At 42.3% G+C, this 21,218-nt stretch overlaps 3 protein-coding genes across 4 annotated transcripts; 1 reads left to right on the top strand and 2 right to left on the bottom strand.

The window, feature by feature from the left end:
* Window positions 1-193: 193 nt before the first annotated feature.
* On the bottom strand, window positions 194-5,099 carry tfip11 (tuftelin interacting protein 11). 2 transcript variants are annotated; one of them, XM_022754050.1, is made up of 15 exons: window positions 4,997-5,099; window positions 4,294-4,504; window positions 3,991-4,156; window positions 3,733-3,892; window positions 3,491-3,618; window positions 3,205-3,366; window positions 2,822-3,013; window positions 2,516-2,695; window positions 2,282-2,416; window positions 2,058-2,161; window positions 1,771-1,939; window positions 1,385-1,628; window positions 1,118-1,260; window positions 824-989; window positions 194-677 (listed from the first exon to the last, which is right to left on the bottom strand). In XM_022754050.1, the coding sequence occupies exons 2-15, from the start codon at window positions 4,500-4,502 to the stop codon at window positions 331-333; spliced, it is 2,505 nt and encodes an 834-aa protein (XP_022609771.1). In that variant the 5' UTR covers window positions 4,503-4,504; window positions 4,997-5,099; the 3' UTR covers window positions 194-330. The 2 variants fall into 2 exon arrangements, with proteins under 2 accessions (XP_022609771.1, XP_022609779.1); XM_022754058.1 differs by having other exon boundaries at window positions 3,733-3,889.
* Window positions 5,100-5,517: 418 nt separating this feature from the next.
* srrd (SRR1 domain containing) lies at window positions 5,518-8,735 on the top strand. The gene is made up of 6 exons (XM_022756470.1): window positions 5,518-5,777; window positions 5,933-5,973; window positions 6,074-6,273; window positions 6,362-6,460; window positions 7,153-7,304; window positions 7,391-8,735. The coding sequence occupies exons 1-6, from the start codon at window positions 5,629-5,631 to the stop codon at window positions 7,629-7,631; spliced, it is 882 nt and encodes a 293-aa protein (XP_022612191.1). The 5' UTR covers window positions 5,518-5,628; the 3' UTR covers window positions 7,632-8,735.
* Window positions 8,736-8,835: 100 nt separating this feature from the next.
* On the bottom strand, window positions 8,836-20,337 carry LOC111229940 (clustered mitochondria protein homolog). The gene is made up of 28 exons (XM_022756468.1): window positions 20,029-20,337; window positions 18,464-18,573; window positions 17,822-17,993; window positions 17,071-17,208; window positions 16,761-16,915; window positions 16,502-16,656; window positions 16,203-16,325; window positions 15,871-16,003; window positions 15,646-15,738; window positions 15,346-15,512; window positions 14,993-15,172; window positions 14,471-14,908; window positions 14,306-14,379; window positions 14,096-14,200; window positions 13,905-14,005; window positions 13,650-13,802; window positions 13,487-13,549; window positions 13,123-13,355; window positions 12,943-13,027; window positions 12,572-12,725; window positions 12,322-12,461; window positions 11,355-11,435; window positions 11,137-11,262; window positions 10,875-10,984; window positions 10,669-10,762; window positions 10,441-10,566; window positions 10,259-10,332; window positions 8,836-9,743 (listed from the first exon to the last, which is right to left on the bottom strand). The coding sequence occupies exons 1-28, from the start codon at window positions 20,072-20,074 to the stop codon at window positions 9,095-9,097; spliced, it is 4,278 nt and encodes a 1,425-aa protein (XP_022612189.1). The 5' UTR covers window positions 20,075-20,337; the 3' UTR covers window positions 8,836-9,094.
* Between the last annotated feature and the right edge of the window lie 881 nt (window positions 20,338-21,218).

The following is a 21,218-nucleotide window of genomic DNA, read 5'->3' as shown; positions in this document are numbered from 1 at the left end:
CAGTATTTCTACCAAAAGCTGAGTTTACTTATAATGAGATATGTGTGTGTTGAATGCAAAACCTTCTGAAAACCAACTATCACAAATACAACTATACATACTATGCAATGTAAATAAAGTACTTGAACATATGTAGATTTAATCTCTGATTAAAACAGCAACAAGTAGACCACATACATTCAAAAATGGTTTATTCACAATTCTAATGACGCTGAAAATTTACAAAGTCACATATGGCAAAGATCAGTATACTTGAGATATATAAAAAGTAAACACTTGCCCAGTTTACTATTTTACACTTGGCAGACCAGAGAATTAGTCAGTCCACCCTCACTTGGCCATATCTATCAAACTCTGCAAAGATGTGGGCACCCATGTCTTCTCTCCTTGCACAAACACAACCCCTCTGTCTATGTAAATGACAATACGGCCAAATGTGTACAGCTGTTTGCCCTCGTGCCGTTTGGCCACTAAAGGCATAAAGACAATGTTGTTCTCCTCTGCTTTGGTCTGGATAAGGTCTTTAAAGTTAGTTGGCACACCAGCGCTGATGCCCCTGTGAGCCACACTCTCAGCATCCCTGCGCTCCTGCATCGCCTCATACTGGAAGTCCTTTCGTCTCTCTGTCTGTGTGAGATATGCAATGTTCTCCCTTGCACCAGGTTGCATATATCCACCTGTGGATAAGAAAAAGAATTGTAATATTTTTTGGTTCAGTAGATAAAACAAAGTGCATTACTGTTTTCTTATCATTATTTTATAAAAAGACTTCTGTCCTATATTTTTATTGTATTTAAATCCTGAAACGGAATACAATACTAACCCATGCCTGAAGACACTGCACGATTCATGATGTCCAAAGCTTCATTGAATTTCTCTTTTATGAGTGGCTGTGACAACAAAACGTCACTGAACATGCTTTTCCAACCGAGGTACCATTTAGTGATTTCCTCATAGTTAGGACTGTTGCTCAACCACGAACACAGCACCTATAATCAACAACAAAAGAAAGACACCACAAAGATGTAATCAAATTAAATATATAAAATAATCAGATGTGGCTAATAACATCTTAATAACTCTGTAAACAATTTACTATGTAAGCATGTTCCCTGACCTGCAACCACTTCGTGAAGAAGTTTTTGTCCAGCAGGGACACAAGGCTGGAGGGGGAGAGCATGCCCTCCCAGTCCATCACCCAATGAAATGGCTCCATCTGCTGCTGGTGAGGGTTGATAACCAGCTCTTCCAGACACAGAGCTGTGGAGGGAAACAGGAACCATCACATGAAAAAGAGGGACAGGGAAGGAAAAGAGGAACACAGGGAAATACATTTTCTCTCACTGCTCTGACATCCTTAAGGTTATTACTGATGAAGACATACCTAGTTTAGGGATGATGTTTTTCACCATGAAGGCCTCCCATGCACCTGGCGTGAAAACATCTTTCCAAGGTTGCAGGATGAGCCTGGCCGAGGTGTCACTGGGATGCCATCGTTGCAATGCGTTGGACAGTTTGCTCCTGATAGGCGGGTACAGAGGCTCTAGACGTGATTGGAGCAGAGGCAGCCAAGGGTGGATCCAGGAGTGGATGGGCACTGTGTCGGTTAAAGGATTCCAGTTATCCACCTATCGAACAGGAAACAAAAAGGAAAAAACTGCTGAAGCCAATTATTATTATCCACAAGTAAATTATGTGAGATGACCAAAACCATGGGAGTTTCTTGACATCTAAGTAAATCTGTCTTCAAGTGGATAAAGTGTGTTTTGCCTCTCGCTGTAGCCGGGGTAAGATCAGCTGCTCCAAAAGGTGATCCAGGATCCACAGGGGGATAAGAGGAGCCCACACTTCCACGCAATCCACCATTGGCCCGACCATACGAGGCTGCCAGCCTGACACACAGGACCGCATCACTGGGATCCACACTTCCCACAGCAGTCTGGAACAAGAAAGAAAGGACACACACTTGTCAAAAACACATACAGTATAAAACAGGCTGCTACACCTAGTAAGTACATACAAACATGAGAGCTGAGTGTGTGATTGTTTAAAATGACCTGTGGTAGGGGTCCATATTTGAGTCTGGGGCACTGGAGTGGAGGTCTCTGGATTCAAGGATTGCTCTCCACTGACCGATGTCTTCCAGACAATAAGAACTGTCCTGAAAAAGTTAAATTGAAAAGTCTCAGAACTGGTACTATATCATTACTATATCATGTAGTACTATAGTATGTAGTAGTTACTGTAGTTACGTCCAAAGAACATAATTGCAAAAGCATACCTTCAGTGGGTCCCAGGAACGAAGTTTCTCTTTAAGTAACGGATGAACAACAGCCGTAGCCAGGTCAGCCAACCCCATTGTCTTGTATTCTTCATAATAGTCAGTTTGTAACGTCTCAAAGATCCGGGCACACTCCTGAACAGAGATGGAGGAAAGCACATAAATGGATTATGTTTGTGGATTTGAAAACAGAGCAGGAACTAATAAACTGAATCATGTTGACTATATAGACACCTGCAGGGTGGGTCCCTCCCCAGGTGCCGTCTCCCCTGAAGGAAAACGGTCAACCAGCGCCAGTACGGCCTCCATTTTCTGGATGGCATCTTGCTCTGCATCCAGTCTGCTCTGCAGCGCTCGTGATTCATGGCTCAGAGACACAACTACATCTTTTTCATGCTGCAAACGTCTGGCAGACTACAGAATGATGAGAAAAAGAGAAAATATGTCAGTATGTGGTAGACGTAGCAGAATATTACATGGAAAAGTTATAGAAACCACAACAACATAAAACAAGCCTCAGATTGTTAATACACCCCATACCTGTAATATGTCCTGTTCCGTAAGGTCTATCAGTAGCTGCAGGTTATGTTCGAGCTCAGGCAGAGCAAAGCCAGATCCTTTCTGATCCCGAGTGGACATGCTTGGTGGACCTTCATCTGGGACACTGTGCTTGCTGGACATCTGACTGTAACTGTAGTATATCTTTTGCTCTCTTCCAGTCATATCTATTACCTAGTGATGGGTAGAGGTATGGGTTAAATGAGATTCTGAAAAAAAAGCAGCCACAGGGGCTTGTACTGATTAAGTTCCTGAGGTTTATCACAACATTACAGCCCAATTCCAAATCCAAGCCATAGTGCCCTGATAACATTCCCAGAATGGAGAATGGAGCAAATCAGTGTTAATGGAGGAGTCTAACATACCTTGACCTGTGCCAGCTCTCCAGCGGATGCTGCTGTGCTCCGCCCTGCCAGCTTGCCTTTAGCCTTCAGCTCATCTACGGTTTTATAGGAGTACTTGGGTTTCTTCTTTCCAGCGGACCCTGCAGGATCCTTACGCCACTGGCCTAACTCCTTCTGAAACTCCTACATGGACAGGAATTGAGAAAAGTGTCAAAATAATGTTGACTGACTTGACAAAACCATTTCTGCTATATAACAGTAGCTCTAGATAAAAACATAGGCAAAGACGAATTTTTTTCAACATTACCTTTTCCTCTTCTTCATCTGAGTCAACCACCGGAAAATCCTGAAGACTCTGCTGGGTTCGCTCATTGCCATAAGCACCCACTGCTCCCTTGCCTTTACGAACCTTCGCCTCAATAGGGTTTACAATACCTGCACCAAGAAGAGAGTGACATGTCAAAGTACATCAATTCTACTCTTTTGCTCCTTTAAAACACACAGTCTTACTAAACAGTTCAATAAAACAGCCTCCTCAAGCTTACCCACCTTGTGCATTCTTGCCCAAGCCTTTGCCGGGTTGGTAGCCCATTTTCTGCAGAAGCTTCTGTCCAATTCCTTTTGTGTGTTTCTCCCAGGTACCAATGCCTTGTCCAGACTGTATGCCACCTGCAAACCTCTGTGACTGGTTCCCGCGGAAATTACCCTGCTAATAACAATACACTTAAATAAATCATATCATTGTTCATATAATCTTCTGTTGCCTATAACATTGTAATTGGCTAAGAAACATATGACAGAATTTACCATTTGGAGTTTTTTGGGCGCAATGCTGCGAGGAGGGGAAGGTGCTGAGGGAGCATCATCGTCAGAATCATTAGAGCCTTCTCCTCTTTGCTGCTGTTTCTCTTCAGCCGCAGTCTTGCGGAGACCAGCACTCACAAAGTTCACTGGAGCACTGTAGTCCTTAGATCTAGAGAAGACAAAAACACTTCTTTCATTTTTGTATATTACTGTTTAAAAACACTTGGTGGTGTTTCTGCGTACTACTCCTCTCGGGCTGACTAAGATGGGACTTTGGTGCAGCAACAAAACAAACCTATGCCTTACCTCTTGCCTCCAAAGCTTGGCCTCTCATCCTCATCTGAGTCCCTGTCAGCCCAGATACCATAGGTGGCCTGCTCCTTGGTCTGCCTGTGTCTGCGGCGGTCTGGGTTGAACTCGTTGGCTATGTCCCAGTCTGTCACCTCAAAGCTCTCAATCTCCACACCCTCCTCCTCCTCCTCCCCTCTCCGCCCATACAGGTGGGACATGGACATCTCTGGTTATCAGAACAAATAAAATACCAAGACGGTTGAGGAAGTGTAAAAACAGCAATTGGTAAGATGCATCCAGGACCATCTCCATGACAACAGAATAAACTCTAAATGCTGATGAAAGCCACGAGATGTAGCAAAAAGCTCGGAAAGTGACATGAGACTTAATTTGTCAAACCATCGTCACATCCAGTAATTTTTTTCATTTCGAGTATACGCATGTGGTCACGGTATCTTGCAGAGGTGAGGTCACCAACAGCATTTGCCATTTAACTGGGTTACTATGAATGCAAAGAAAAATATAATCAACATTTTCTCAAATAGCTTCCAAGGTAGGTACCAATACTCTTATAATTACAACTACTCTAGAGAAAACACAACGTGAATACAAGCTAGTGTTGACTAGCAAAAGCTAACGTTAGCTAACATAACCTGCTCGCTTTAAAGGATAAACCTACGCCCTGGCTAATAATGAGAAACTCTTCTCTGTGACTCACCTGAAATGTTAGTTATTCCCTTACTTGGAGATTAGAAACATAGTATTTCTTCTGTGGCAGGAATGAGAGATAATCCAGCTAACAGGAGCCACTGTGTTCTTCGTTTTACACACGAAAACACAAGTACTTCCGGTAACTGCCGGTGTTCTGCCAAATATTGAACTCCGGAAATGTACCCGTAAACAAAATTATAAACTTATAAAACAATTAACTTTGTGTGGTTTTTATCATTCATGGCAGTTCAGAAAAAAAACAATATTTTAAAAGCATTTTATTTGACGTCTGGTTTTCAAAAATGGCTGGAAAAGACCCCAAATACGGTGTTTGTCGGCTTGTTATTAAACCACAAATGTCCACGGATTCTAAAAGATGATCGAGCTATAAATTGCTGTAAAAATCACTTTATTGATTACGCATTAATTAGAGCGAAAACAAAGAATGTAAATAATTTCATGGATTACAAAAAATTTGCATGATCCCGGAACAGGAAATGCGTGTTTCACACTCAAAATAGCCCCATATGTTGCAAGCTCGTCAACCCAAATCAGCGCCTAAACGATAACTTAGTCAACAAAACAAATGTTTTTTTTATCAGATGTCTAAGTACACGAGGATAAGGTGAATTAGCACAGATGTCGGACACCGGAGAGGAGTGGCAGGTGGCCCGGCGACGAAAAGGCGCAGCGCGGAAATCAAATTTACTTCAGGTGTCTGTAGCTTCAACATGCTGCCAGGAGCAGCTGGATATCGGTAAAACTGTTAAACGGATCAGGGACACAGTGTAAGAAATCTAATTCATGTCCAGCAGTGGCTCCTGAAATATAATTCATATTTCCATATAATTCATATTTCCTGAAATATAATTCAGGTGAACACAGGTGCTTGTGCACAAACCCTAGACAGTCCATTAATTCTGCCTATCCGCTCCCTCTGTAGGTCTGAGCTGAGATGTGAGGACTTTTGGCAAGAGTGGAAAGGTGCGTATACTGGACTAGTGGGATTATCATCAAACAGTTTGTTTTAGCTCAGGAAGGATGTAGCTTGCAGCTTGATGAACATTTCAAGATTATTCTGCAGAGCAGCTGCTGGTGGCAGGACCAGCATCCCTATCGAAACATCCAGAGAATGAGGACCCCGCTGACCAGCTGGAGAAGGGCAGAGAAGGCCGACTGTGTCCACATCTGGAGTGTGTGTGTTATGGCCTCGGCTCCTTTTCCTCCTGCGCCTCGGCTCGCTACCAGCTTGCCATGTTGCTGCTGGTGCTTGATGCAGGACAGGTCAGAGATGGGTTTCATCAGTGAGAAAAAATACTCACATGAGGCACTGTTCATCCTTAACTGTCATTCACTGCTCCTCTCCCTTTAGATTCCACTGAAGGACTGCTCTGTTTATGACCCTGCATTCTCCACTGGAGAGAGGGATGCTTTGAGAGAGCTGGGTCTGACTGTACTCACAGAAAATGAGGTCAGTTGATCATCTGTGTTTGGAAATGTACATTGTAGTGAACCAGTAGACTGATCCAGTGTTGTTGAATGTTGAATGTTGAACAGAATTTCTGGTCTTTGCTGTTGTCTGTTGTCTTGGAGACAACTTCAATATCATCACCTGACCCAAGTATGGAATTTGGTCACATGGTAACAAATGGTTTTAATGAACGCTGGTGACAGACAACACCAGCTGAACATCAGCTGTCAGTAAGCACCAGATCCTCAAGGTAATTGACCAAAACTTAATGGGTGGTCAGAGAAGATCAAGGGCATTTACATCCAATTTTTTAGCTTTTTAAATTCATTCTTTCTACTCTCAACTCAGCCACTAGTTTCCATTATTTTCAGATCTTTATGACAGTTAACTACAGGGACTAGAAAGTAGCGAACCCAATGTCTTTTTTTTTTAATTTTGTGTTGTTTTTTTTGGGTTTCGAAGCTGAAAGTATGGACTTATTTGTAAAGTATTCCACTGCGGTGGGTTCAAGAGCTTAAGGGCAACCAAGATTTTAGAGCCAGTTACCAAAGACAAAGTATTCTTAAGCATTTTTGTTATTAACAATAAATAATTATAGAACATTGACAAAACCTAAGATGACTTATTTCAACCCAGTTTCAGGTCTCTCCCAGTTGATTTTCAAAGCTCACTTACTGTTCTGTATTGTGCAGGAAGGGAAGCGTTTGGCAACTAAGCCCACACTCTTTTACATGATGCATTGTGGGAAAGCCCTATACAACAACCTCCTGTGGAAGAACTGGAGCACACGGTGTCTTCCACTGATGATAATCGTTGGAAACAGCTTCAATGGCATGAGGGACAGGTTCGTACAAGACATGAATGAGGGAGATGACGGAGCTGAAGCTGAAGGAGAGATGAGGTGATGTTTGTTATCTGTTGCACCAACAGGACGATCGAGAGAGAGTTCAAGCGAGACTACAGCTACATTAGTCAGGCTGTGGATGTGTGTGCGGAGAGACAACTGCCTTGTCCATCCCGTGTGATTGACGTCTTCAGTGACACAGCAGTCATCACCTTTCCTACTAGCAACCTTAACAGACTCCCACAATCCACCTGGGCAGAGCCACCTGAACCACAGTACCAGCACTGCCCTGATTTAGAGATTATACAGAGAAAAACACAGAGCTGAGACTGGAAATCATGAGATGGAAAATACTGGACATTCTTTTTTATTGTTGCTATTGATGTAACCAGTTTTTAAATAAATGAACCATGCTCCAAATTGTGGGTTGACTCTTGCACAACGGAGCCACTATCCTACTTCATGAGAGAGGAAAAGATAATGACAACCATCTTGGATTATTTAATTCAAGCTGGCTTTCAGGCAGCACTAAATAATTACTTTCATAGAATTAGGAGGACTTGTTAAGTATTTATGTGTGTGGTGCTTAAACAGTCATACTTGTGTTTCATTTCATCATTTACTATATTTATCCATTACAGACGGCCATATTTAATACATTTTTTTTTCAGTTACTAGATGAAAATCAGCTTGCAGAAGTTTGAAAATAGTGTCAGTTAGATGATACAGCATAAGTAACAGATCACTGAAAACATTTACTCTGCAGTTTTTTTGTTTGTCTTGTAATGCATATTTATGTGCAAAGTTCCAAAATCCAAGATTTAAGAGTCAGCAGCAGAAAAACAACTTTTTAAATGCAGGAAGCTACCAGAGTTACATTCTACTTTTCTGATCTACTCGTCAATGTTGTTCAGGTGAAGACTCTTTTTTTCATTGTTGGATCCTGCTGGAACACAGTGACACAAGGAAGACTGGTTACCATGCAACAACAATCTAACTAAACATATTGTTTATGTTTTAATATTTCTGGCAGATTCTGGGATGTGCAGATCTTATTTATATGAATGGAAATCTATGCAAGGCTGGAACAAAGAAAAACATTATGGTATTTTTTTTCTAAAGTGACTGATGGTAATTCACCCAAAATGTGTAGTGCCAGTAAATGATAAAAACACTGGTATAGTCCTTTACATTAATTTTATATTTCAACAGACTGTTTTCTGGGCACATAGATTGTTAAGTATTACTGGTGTTTTTTTGTGTTTGCATCTTTTACATTCAACTTTATGAACTTCTTACAAACAGTACAACTTTACACAAAAAAGGATTTCTTTTTTATTGTATCCTCTTCTACCTTCTGTTTTTTTCCTTGACAGAAAAATGTCTTCATGTTTTGCTTTAATTTGGTAAGATTGGCTGTTTGTTTACATCTGAGGCAGGATTTGGCGATTCATAGATTATTAATAGATTTGTATCTTACATGTGTGTGTATTGTCACAAGATTGATGTTAAAGAGGAGAAGGCAAATGTGTAATACACCAGAGTAAAAAGTTTATTGTTGAAAAAAAATAACACTCAGCAGTACAGCCCTCTCCCTACATCAGTAATAACCTCGCCACCACAAAGTAATACTCGTCTCACTCTCTGTTATTTTATTCTGTGCTTCATGTTCATTGGTTCAAATTACATCTACGAACCTGGGAGAGTTTCATTTTGCAGCAGTGACTTTGGAAAAACTTGACTACAACACTGTTTTTCTTATATATACGTATATATATATGTGTGTGTGTTCACTCTTCAGCTATTCCATTGGCTGTGACATCACCTGCTACTCCATTTACTCCATTAATTGCCTTTGAAATGACAACATCTGCCCATGTCCCCTTACTCTTAAGGACTGGTGGGCTCGCAGTGATGTCCCCTGCTCCATTTATTTCACCATCTTTCTCATCTGACTTCATCTCCTCACATGTTGCGTCAGATTTCATCTCCCCGTTGGCTGTGCTGCTCTTTACTCCATTTTGTGCACTGGTCTCAGTTTTGTCTCCTGCACCCCTGACCTCTGACTCCCCATTCACTATCTTGACCTCAGCTGCTCTGTCGCTGTCCTCCCTATCTCTTCCATCTACATCTATTTGCCCCTCATGCTGGTTTTGTTCAGCTGGCTCCAACAAATGACCGTTAGCTGAAACTACAGCAGCACTCTCCACTGACACCCTTTCCACCGGCTGCTCCTGTTGGCTCTCGCTGCTGTTCTCCACTGCTGGGCTTCCTCCATCCTGAGCTTCCTTCCCGCATCCTGTTTCTTGACCTGAGCCTTTCTCTTCAACGTTCACAGTCTCTGAGGCGAAGAGCTCATTAGGTAGTTTGATTCCCAGTTCTTTTGCCGCTGCTAGCTTTCGTTCCAGGTGTTTCTGCTTATACTCCTGGAGCCTGTCGCTATGAAAACACAATAAATTCATGAGTGGTATCCTGCAGATTCTGCATCAAATCAGATTCCTATTCACTATTTACTTTTTTTGTTCATTTTCAGCATGGAGAGGAATAGAAAGAAGACATACACTAGAACCAAAGAAAATGGGATACTTTTAGAGCTCATCCCAAATATAGCAGTTATTGTGTATTTGTTGGCTGATAAGTAACAAGACGTTACAATAAAGAACTGCCAAAGTAAGCTTGAAACAGTATCACTATTACTTCACCAGAGAGTTCTGATTTATGTTCAAATCAGAACATATATCGGTCACAATTCTTTAAAAACTAATTTAAGGGACCCTTAATGAATATTTGTTTATATAATGTGTTTTAATTGACCAGTTTGTCAATATTGGATTTTTAAAGATTTTGCCATCAGTATCAGCTTCAAAAATCCAATATGGATCGACCTACATTTTAGCATCAACACATTCAGCAAGTTTTAGACATTTTACATCATATATATCAGTGAGATTTACCTTCGTGTGATCTTCCTGATTCCTGTCACCAGAACCATCTGCTCCAAAATGGTATCAGTTGTGGGAGTCAGACACTAAAGACATGGAGGACAGTGAGCTTAACAAACACATTTCCCAATTTCTTCTTCTTAATATTCAGTGAGGTTTCAGAGGTCTCAGACAACCTGAGCTCCTGGGCTTACCTCCACTGTTTGCTCCGTGCAGTCAGCTCCTGCCTGTCTGAGAGAGCGTTCCACCTGCACCGCTTGCTTGGTAATGGTGCACAGAAACTCTTTGCTGGAGCGTGTCTGTGGGTGATCCTCTCCAAACTGAAAGAAAATAGCCATAAGATAACAGACACACACACACACGCACACACACGCACAACCATTCCACTTTTCTTGCTCCGTCTCAAACAAAGATATACTGACCAAGGAGGTAAATGCAGTGAGGGCCTCTTTCTCATGAGTCATAGCACTTCTGTAGTCCCCCTTACTGCACAGCCACTGGGCCAACAGGTGCTGACTGCACAGACAAGAAACCAGGGAGAGAAACGGAGATGATGTTGGAAAAATGAGACAAAACTTTGCAGATCTTCTCTACAAAATATCAGTGCAAGTGATAAATGATAACTTACTTGAGAGCTGTATGCAAGTCTATGGGGCCGAAGAAGGAAGTGTTAAGTCTTAGGGCATTCTTTAGGTACTGCCCTGTCTGCTCCCCTGTCAGCACCAACCCAAGACAGCTCTATGGGGAAACGGTGAGAGGGCTGTCATTTTTTTTTAAAAGTGGATGTTGTCCACTTGTTTCTTGTTGTATTACATAGTGAAACACTTTTGTTTTGAGCTTGGGATGGCAGTAGAGGTTGAAGTGATTATCATTAAGGTGTTGCAACCTACATCCAGTGTTGCGATGTAGGGATGGTCTTCTCCGTGGACTGTCAGCGTCAGTAGACGAGCTCTGAGGAGACACTTCTGAGCCAGGGCGGTCTCTCCTCCAGCGAACACATACAGACCCAAGAGGGTCTAAAAATAAAACATAATGATATGATGATAATTGCAATTCAACCACGTGATGAAGTACATAATGTATGATATAAATGTGCAGCTATACTCACATATTGCTGGATAGTGTTTGGATGGTCAAAGCCCAGCACCCTCTCACTGATGACCACTGCTTTCAGCTGGATACTGCGAGCCTGGAGAACAGAGGAAGTCACAGTGATGAGAAGAGAGTAATAACCAGCTACACATACATTAAAATTAGAATCCAGTTAATACATTGGGAAATGCATACACATCAACCATTTCCAGAGAGTTAGAGCACACTGACATACATAATAGCAGAGGTGGAAGACTTATAGGCCCCATGTTGTACAATGTGAGATTTCCATGTCTTTTTATTTATGAAAAAGCAGGTCTAGGTGCTATATTAATTCTGTCAAAATATTAAAGCGCTGAGTTCACAGAGAAAGGCCCATATTCAGTAATTGTGTCTTAAAACAAGCTGTCAGGACTTTGTGTAACTGTGTGATGTCACAACTCTACAGTCACTGCCCTCAGCTATGCCCCAAACCTGGCCCCCCTGGACTCACCGTCCAACATTGCAGGATTTGGTTTCTCTGAGTGTTTAGCTGAAATCTGCTATATTTTTATTGGATCACTCAGAAAACAGTCAGCCAATCAGAAGAGAGGCTCTGATCATGATGAAGAATGGCCTCTTTTATAGTGTTTTAATATAATCTATTATTTTGTTCAATTGATTCACTGATTGTTGATGCATTGACACATACGTAGCATTTTGATTGACTGAGGTATAGCTGATTGTAACTAATTTATGTGTATATGTGTATACATAATGTACTGGTGAGAGTAATCACTCATATTTTACATACTGATCATTTGTTTTGTATGAAAAATCTGAATCTGCAAAGTAGCAGGAAATGGGAATGCTCAAGTAAGGTACCTTAAACAATAACTGAGGGGTAATGGAATAAATGCACTTAGTTACTTTCCACCACTGAAAAGTAACGATGGTTTTTGCCAATAGAATAGCTTTGAGGAAATATGGAGCAATAAGCCTACCTCTGCTGTCTTTCCCTGCAGGAAAGCCACCCTGGCCAGCAGGCTGTGGCAATAACAGGCCTCGGGGTGCAGGTCATCACACACCCTACCAAACAAGTAGGCTGCTTCTTTGAGCTGCTCATGGGCCTGATCCAGCAGACCTGCAGTTGGGAAACACACAACAGGTTTGCACAGAATTGACTTTTCATTTAGATTCAGTTAAAAAACATATATTGATCATAAAGATTATTGTCCAGTTTTATTGACCCACCTTTTTGAATGGAGTTCTGTGCAGCACCGTATGCTTTTGAAGCATCCGCAGTTGGCATTTGAATGTGCTTGACAACAGGGAGGATGTTGAGGATGTCGTCTGGACCAATGGGAGCTTTACTTTGGTTGTCGAGGAAGTAGTCCCTCAGTCTCAACTGGTGTAGACGCAGAATTAACAAACAATTTATTGATAAAGATATTTTTCTCCTTTTATTATACAGTATATCTTCTCATAATTTTATCTGGCAGCTAATTTTGCAATTACAACTCAGCGTATATTAAAACATTACTAATACGTATGTGTTTCAATTGATAAAGTGGTTAATTTAAGAGGTTGCTAACATACTGAATCATATTTCAGATGTCTGTTACCTGTACTCCGGTCTTTAAACAGAACTGTCTGAGCAGAGAGAGCTTCTGAAGGCCATAGTGCTCTGCCAGGTGGTTTGGTCCAGAGCTACCACGGAGAAAAATGACAGTTATTGTTAAATTGACACTAAGCCTTTGTACTAACAAACACGAAGTGAGAACAAACAATGGCTGGGTCCTCACCCGAGGCTGTCAGTGATGTCGTATGTCTCAGCAGCATCCTGGCAAACCAGGTTCCACAGCTCAGCCCCAGTGAGCGTGCTCCACGGCGTGCTTTCAGAGGCCCCAGCCCCTCGGCCACGCCGCCTTGACTTCTTTTTAGTCTCCTCCCCGACAGGAGTGGGCGTGAAGTGGGGAACCAATAGGCAGCAGAGGAAGTGACTGACAGCTGCGGAGAGACTAGGCACATCCACACCCTGCAAAGATATGACCAGAGGCTACAGTTCATTCTTTCTGGAGTGTGTAGACTCAAACCTGCTGCTCTTCCCCCCCCCAGCTTTGAGGTGTGCAAACAAAGGAATGCTCTTAACAGAATACTGTAAAGTACCTGGAGGAAACTGTTGAACACTCTTCTTGTTGAGCGGATAAAAATGTCACCTATGACCGATCTCTGTTGAACACAGAAAGAGGGAAAAAAGGAAGCACAGTTAAGAGAGTGGTTAGATCATTAAGACGAGTTTAAGATTGGCTATTTTGTAAATAAAACACACCATTATATGTCTCAGGCGTTCCTTGTGCTCTGACTGGCTGATGGCCTTGATCACATGGCCCAGATACCGGAGGTTGATGCCTCGCTGGTGTAGTGCCTGCTTTAGAGAAGCTCCATCCATTGGTGCCTCATAGCTTTGTAGGCAATACTCCACCTGCAAACATGTACAAACGTACACACATGTGATGAACTTCTTTCATTTTCATTTTTTCACAACATGTGTCTATTAAAGCATGTTAACCATGGATCCACTTACAAAGGCTGGTATCTGGTGCGTGGTGATGAAAGCTGCAGCTTCCCTCAGTAACCTCTCCTGCAGGTTTGTCGACGCACTTTCACCAGGAGGGAAGGATACTCCTAAAGGCAGGGCACAGGAAGCATGTGATATTGTTTTCTAGCAAATGATGTGACTGTGCATGTGTGTGAGTGTGTAGTTTCTCTGAATACCTGGGGAAAAGATGTTTGGGTTAAAGCGCATCTCAAAGATGATGTCACTAACTGAGCCCACGTCTTTACAAGCAGCTCGCACTGCATTGGTGGCTCGAGAGTCGCCTGCAAGAATAAAAACATTTGTCAAGAATAAAATATAAAATAAAAGTACTGTAGGTAGTAACTATAAGTTTGCTGTTCCATTAGATCTATCAAAGCACTTCTTACAAGCTGTTGCACATTCTTCAAAGCCTCCATTCTCATCCAGTGTCTCCCTGACACGCTGAGTGAACTGACAGTGTCTAAAACAAGCAAAAAACAAAACTTCAATTTTGTGAAAAAAAACTCAAAAAAGGTGGAGATTAAAAGTGTTTTGTTTCATGTAGAACTCACTTGTGCTGGATGAAAGCCTGCACCAGCTCTGGCCTCAGTCTACAGAGGCCGTGAGGAAAGCTCTTTGGAAGCCCAGAGTCTGTGTGATAATTCTCTGGCCAACCTTCTTTTACACAACCCTTCTTCTCCTCATCCTCTTCACAGCTTTCTTTCCTCTCCTCTTCTCCAGTGATTGTCTGACTTTCTGTCTCTGCCTCTGGGCAGAAGTTGGCATCAGCTGGGAAGCTCCTGAACACATCCAGTATGTAGAACCTCCCATCAGCTCCCAACAGTCCCTGAGCATCCACTGAAGTGAACAGTGGGACCTTGTGACTGTCCTGCACAACAACTACATGTCTCTGGAGAGAAAGAGATTTGGCAGCACTAGCCAGGAGCGCTAGTAGCCGTCTGCGATCAGGAGACTCTTGGGGTCCTGCATTTATCCCGTACAGCAAGCCTCTGAAGACAAGAAGGAGAAAGATGTTAGCAGAAAAGCACAAGAATGTCAAACACAGTTTGTTGTCAGGTCCTCTGTGGGTGTACCTTGAGGCAGGAGCAGTTCCCTGGTCCTGTTCTGAGCCTTCCAAGCCGGGGGCCAAACCCTGCGCAGATAGACGTACACCTCTGTAGTCTACAACGGCTGTAGGTAGTGTGTGCAGCCCCTCCAGCCCCTCTAGGTCACTGTAGGCTTGTACTCCTTTAAGCTCCAGCCTCTGAGCTGCCCTGCAAGAAGAAGATGAGGAAACATTTAAATAGTCTGCACCACTCTTTTTATAATCCTTTTATTGGACACAGCATGGGGACAAAGTGTACTTTATTAAACCCTCACATATAATTGAGAGCAAATGACTTTACTTCTATAATATCTTGTCTTTTCTTTTGTGGTTCGCTCTTACCTGCGACCTCTTTCCCCACCAAACACTGCACTCGCTGCCCCCTGGCTCATGAAGAGGCCCCCCCACAGGAAAGCTGGGTCCTCTGGGTTTCCATTTACTGGCTCCACAAAGCCATCTACAACAGTCTCTGCCCCCTGCATGACAGCCCTCACAAATGCACTGTTCACCTGAGAGAAAACAGGTATGAAAGAAGGTGAGAAGAGGAGAAAATGGGTGAACAAACGAAAGAAAGCTGGTGATAATGTATTCCTGAACTGTCCTGCTGCTGTTTTGAGCTACATTACAGCTTTTAATGGTTACCTGGATCAGAGCTCTGTCTCTCTGCAGCCTCTCCTCCAGACTGCCCTGTGGGAGATCTCTGGCTGCTTGCAACTCCTCGTTCCAGTCTGGAGCCTACACATTAACCACACACACACACACACACACGCACACACACATAATCATGCACATAGTTACACTCAATACCACTTCCAGCAGCAAACTGCAGTGAATACCAGCTAACACTTGTCCTCTGTTGTAAATAACCTGTCTTGCTGCCTGTTCATCCATTCCCAGTCTGCTGAAGGTGTTTTTGTGAGTGCGAGAGGCACAGATAGGACCGAGCCAGCTCAGCGTGTGGTAAGGAGTGGGCATCACCTCTACTGGTGGTAACTGAGGCCTAAAGGAGGAAAGACAGCAAGATGCATTATCCACGATCTCCTTCACTTACAGTAATTTTAATTCAACAACATTGTTTTGGTCTATGACTTTAAATCATTTTAATTATTGGAATTTTGGAATATACAAAACCCACTGTTGGGATTCTGGCAAGACACTGTAGTATTTGTGCTTCCTTTATGCACAGGTAACAGCGTTACCTGGTTTTGAGTGTAGTAAACGTTTGTTTGAAGGCAGGGCTGATGTGGCAGAGCAGGTCAGTGAAACAGTGACAAACTGGAGAAGACTGTGCAGGACGAGGATCAAAAACATCTTCTGTAGACCTGAGATGAAGAAAGGGAAAGAGAAAAGAATTCTTAATTAAACTAAAACATAGATCAGGGTAAGTTTAGTTATTTATATCGTCTATGTATACAGGAGTGCCGAAGCATGTTACTTTGACAAGGGAGTCAAGTAATATACTGCAGAGAGTTTGATTAAATATCACGATGTTCTTTACCTGTTGAGGAAGAAACCTTTTGGACAAGATGTGATGTCAAATCGTCGTCCCTCCATTGTCACCACAGAGATGTACAGGAAGTCTCCCTGCAGCTTCCTGTGTCCTGGAGGTGGGTTCCAGCAGCTGAGAGACAGGTCCCTCAGGTAACTGGGGGCCTGACGACACAAATATAAAGTGACAGAGAGTCAGTGTGTCTGTGTGTTTGTTTGGGTGAACAAGCAGAGTGTTCAAACAGATTCCAGGTATTTACAGTACGTACCTCTGGCTGGGAGCTATGTGGTAGGAGAGCCATAAGTGGTCTGTCTGAGGAACCAGGGAGGAGGTACTCAGGTGGAGCTCCATCCTGGTTGGTTGATTCTGTTTTCGTGTTGCTTAAAGAGCGTTTCAGGTTCTTTCCGTTCGGTAAGCTGGAGTCTGCACCAGTGACAAAAAAGAAAGATTTCACTATAATTTACATGCTACTTTGTGGCTTTGTGTTTCCCTCTTGTTTAAGTGCACAGTGTGTTGGTGTGTGTATGTGTGTGTGTGTGTGTGTGTGAGTGTGTGTGTGTGTGTGTGTGTCTGTGTACCTGGTGTTTGTGTATGTGTGAGTGTCTCCAGTAGGCTTGGTGAGCGTCCTTCTCTCAATGCATCCTGAGGTCCAGACGCTCTCAGCAGCTCCAGGACACGAGCCAGATGGAGCCTGGCTGAGCTGGCAGTGTAGGGCTCTGGAAAGAAATATATACTGGTTAACACAAAATTCAGACTTTATGAAATTGATAGCAATTTGGCAAAGGTCTGATAACATCAAGTTTTTATTAATCAATGATGCATATTTCTTAGACACAAATCTATCAGAGTGCATACTGTAGGTACGAACAAATGAGCTACATGAGAGTTTGTTTCAGTATTTCAATAGCCAGAAGGTGAGAGACAGACTAATTGGTTGGCACACAGTTGTAATCTCTGCAGCTATAAATCTCTGCAGCCATAAACCTTGTTATGGTGTCTCAAAAAAGGTGAGTCAGCTGTTTACATTGACTTGAGAGAGACTGAAGTGTGTGTGAAAAGGATAGAGTGTGATGAAAATATGGATAGGATTATTCTTACAGAAATCCTAATCCTTCAAGTCTAATTGTGCTACAGTGCAAATAAGATTTGCTACCCATAATAAATCAGTCATTAATTACAAATCAGAAGAAAGTGGGTTCAAGCGACTGGAAAAATGATTAAATTAAAAAAAGAATTCTTGGGACAAATTACATTTGTCTTGATTTCACTTAATTGGCTATAAAAAAAAAAAAAGTACACCAGAAAAAAAAACAGAAAAAAGGTTGCTACCTTCCACAAGGCGAACAATGGCTCCTGGTTTAAGGCCCTTGAGACTTTGTAATTCTGCCAGGGGATCCAGAGTCATTCCAGCTAGTGCCAGTGACAAGTTGGAGCGAGGACACACCTCATCCCTTGAAAGCAGGGTCATTACTGCGTCCTGGACGAGCCAAAATCCATGGACCTACAGAGATACATGGTGTAACACACTAAGTAATATCCACATATAAACCTGCCAATTGGGTGAAAATTCAGGTATCTACTGTATGGGGACAGTCCCTGTGATACACAGAAAGATATGGATAAAACAACACAGAGTATTTCAGGCATTACATTAAACATTCACACTGACAGGAGCTACAGTATTCTACATATACGATATATACTGTATATATATATATACTATATAAGAAAAATAGATCCTGTAGTGGAAGAACATATGAGTAAAATATATGTGTCAACTGAGCACTGTAAGGGTTCTGCACTATCAAAAATTAAAGATACAACACAAGATAAAGAATGGAATTGTTATAAATATGTATGCTCAGCTATGCCTGTTGGATTTCATTTTTATCAAATTATTTATGAAATCTTCTTACACTTAAAAAAGATAGGGAACAACATCTAAGAGGAAATATCAGTCCAGTTTTATACCTGCAGCTCAAACGGCTCTACTCCAGCTCCCTGGATCTTCACAGGGAATGATGTGTCCTCTTCTTGCTTAATACCAACAGCATTCTTTCCACCAGTCACGCTGATTACATCTGTTTGAAGGGGAAGTAAGAAAAACAAAACAAACTGAGGATAATCACAGAGCCCTCCAAAGGACAAGCAAATAATATGGGTTGCTTTCCTGCCTTCCACTCATTATATGCCGGGATAGTTTCCAGCTCACTCTGAAAGGGACTGAAGTTGTTATAGAAAGATGGATGAATAACTGAATGAATGAATGAATGAATTATAATCATTGCTTATTATGTTCAGTTCTGTTCTTGTGGCAGAGTCATCTAACATGATGACGCGCTGGACTGAGGAGTCTGTGTGTGAGAGTGCCTGAGGGTGAGAGTGAATTTATGCAAAAAAACATGTCAAAGAAAGGGAAAGTGGGGTGTGTCCGCCTTTTTTACACACATACTGGCAGAACCAGAGGTAGAGCAGGACCCAGCGTGTTCCTCAACCTGCAGTGTGACTAAACCTGTTGAATTTGCCTACTGGCCCTCATGTCATCTCAGAGTAAAAAGGTCAACCACACCCGGCGCTGGCATGTTTAGACAGCAGAATGTTACAGCACATAAACTAACAAACCTACAACTTCGCAGTAGAGCGTGCTACCTTGCATGGATGCATGCACATAATGTATATATGACACCTTTGACATATACATAGCAAAGCAGAAAATTTCACTTGGCACTCATCTCTGAAGACTGTAGTTCATTCCACAGTAAATCCCCAGTTCTTGCTGTCAGTCTGGGACCACTTTACCACTGGAAAGCACCCAAAAAATAGTTTCTCTGTTTGTGATTGGCTGGAGGAAGGCCCCTCCTCGCTTCGAGCTTAGAGCCATCAGCCCCTTTTCTATTGGAGCTACTGCCTTACTACAACTGGGAACAGCATTCATTTCAGCCCTGATAATGAGTTCCTCAAAATGACAATGATGTGCATATATAAATATATAATATACAGGGGGGTGGTAAACGCCTTACCTTGATTCAATCATTCTGTCTTGTTAAAGGGGAGTGGCAAAGGTTAAAAAAGGTTGAGAGGCCCACTTGAGAGTTTGGCAAAAGGTGAATCAATTACAATGCAAGCAAAGGTAGTGGGAACTTATATGTGTAAGATTTTTTAATTTGGATGACGAGCAGGAAAAGGTACGCAGGGATTTAAACAAAATCTACTCTTTGTCCTTCTTAAAGGAGTGTAACTGAGTATTAACAGTTTTTCTAGAGCTTTTTCAGATTTGATACTAACTCTGTCTGTGCGAATAAATTCACAATAAAAGTTAAAAGCACATTCTCCAAGTGGTTAAAAAGTTGGTGAGAACAGCGAATAGCACAGGCAAGTAGCAAGTTCAGAGCAGCAGTGCAGTGCTAAATCTCCCACCCTCCTCACATTCTGCAGCGAGGGAGGCACCAGACGAAAAAAGAAGGAAGAGGAAAGAGCAAAAAGCGAGACAGAGAGAGAGGAGCAGAGGAGGAAAACACATCGCAGGGATTTCTCACCAGTTTTGGCCTGGTTTCTTCCTCCTCTCCTCACTTTGTCCCTCATGGCTGACTGTCGAAGTTTTTTTCTTGAGCGTTCCTCTTGTGTTTTCACTTCTGTGTTCTGGAAGTTGCTCCCCCCTCAGTGTCTTGCCTCAAACTGCTGGAAGAGTGCACAAAGTGAGGGAGAGAGTGAGTGGATATGTGCAGCTGGATTGCTTGTGAGCCCAGCTGAGTGAAAGTAAGTGGCTGTCTGTTCAGGACTGTGACTCCTGCCCCTTTCTACAAGGCAAACTCAGTTTATCTGTTCTCCCTGTGTGAAAAGGCCACACCCTCTTATTGCTCCACACAGACTCATTACTCCCTGCATGTGTCTCACAGTTTGTTGGACTGGGTGTGTCAGTGTGTTGTAGCTCTACTCACTCTTCCTTCCCCTGGCATGTTTCACTCCTCCCTCCCTCTCCCTCTCCCTCTCTCTCTTTCTCTCTCTCTCTCTCCCTCTCCATACACCCTGGAGGAGAAGGGGGTTTAAGCACACAGTTGGTTTGGTAGTGGTTTGACCAACCACTCTGCTTCTAACATCAAGCATTTCATGTCACAAATGACAGGGTTCATTTAGTTTATCCATATACACATTTTCAATGGTAAAAACAGGAACATAATTAAGTAGTATTCTAATTTTCTAAGTTTCTCAAAATGGCTGTATTTTCTATGTAACACTCTTGACTATTGATAGAAGTCAGATTTAGCTGAAAATACAATCATGAGACAAATGGGTGTGTCTGTGTGTTATGATGTGATTGATCTCTCATTGTTAAGAGGCCTACACTCACTGTGTTCACATTGTACACATACCTGGGTAGATTTCTGGATTAGGTTGAACAGGTGAATGTCATGAAATAAACCTGAGGCCTTTACAAAAAGGTTGGACCTTAACATGGCATTCCAACTAACACTTACAGTATGTTAGAGCCTGGTTTCAACTGTCTGTCAGCTGGAAAACATGTATCTGCTCATGGGTATTAATCTATCTAATCATATGTGTGATCATAAGACACTGAATGAGTAAGTTACGATGTGTAACTGAATGTGTGCGGAACATTAATACACAGCAACTGTCAACTAAATACGTTTTGTTTTCCAATCCTCATTTGTACGTCTGCAAATTCATGACGTCGGGTCAACATTTGGGGGAGGCGGCCTGGTGACGC

Source organism: Seriola dumerili, unplaced genomic scaffold, assembly GCF_002260705.1.
Source record: "Seriola dumerili isolate Sdu_G_001 unplaced genomic scaffold, Sdu_1.0 BDQW01000017.1, whole genome shotgun sequence".
NCBI classification, from domain to species: Eukaryota; Metazoa; Chordata; class Actinopteri; order Carangiformes; family Carangidae; genus Seriola; species Seriola dumerili.
The sequence above is the reverse complement of the archived record's forward strand: the minus strand, read 5'-3'. Positions and strand labels throughout refer to the sequence as shown.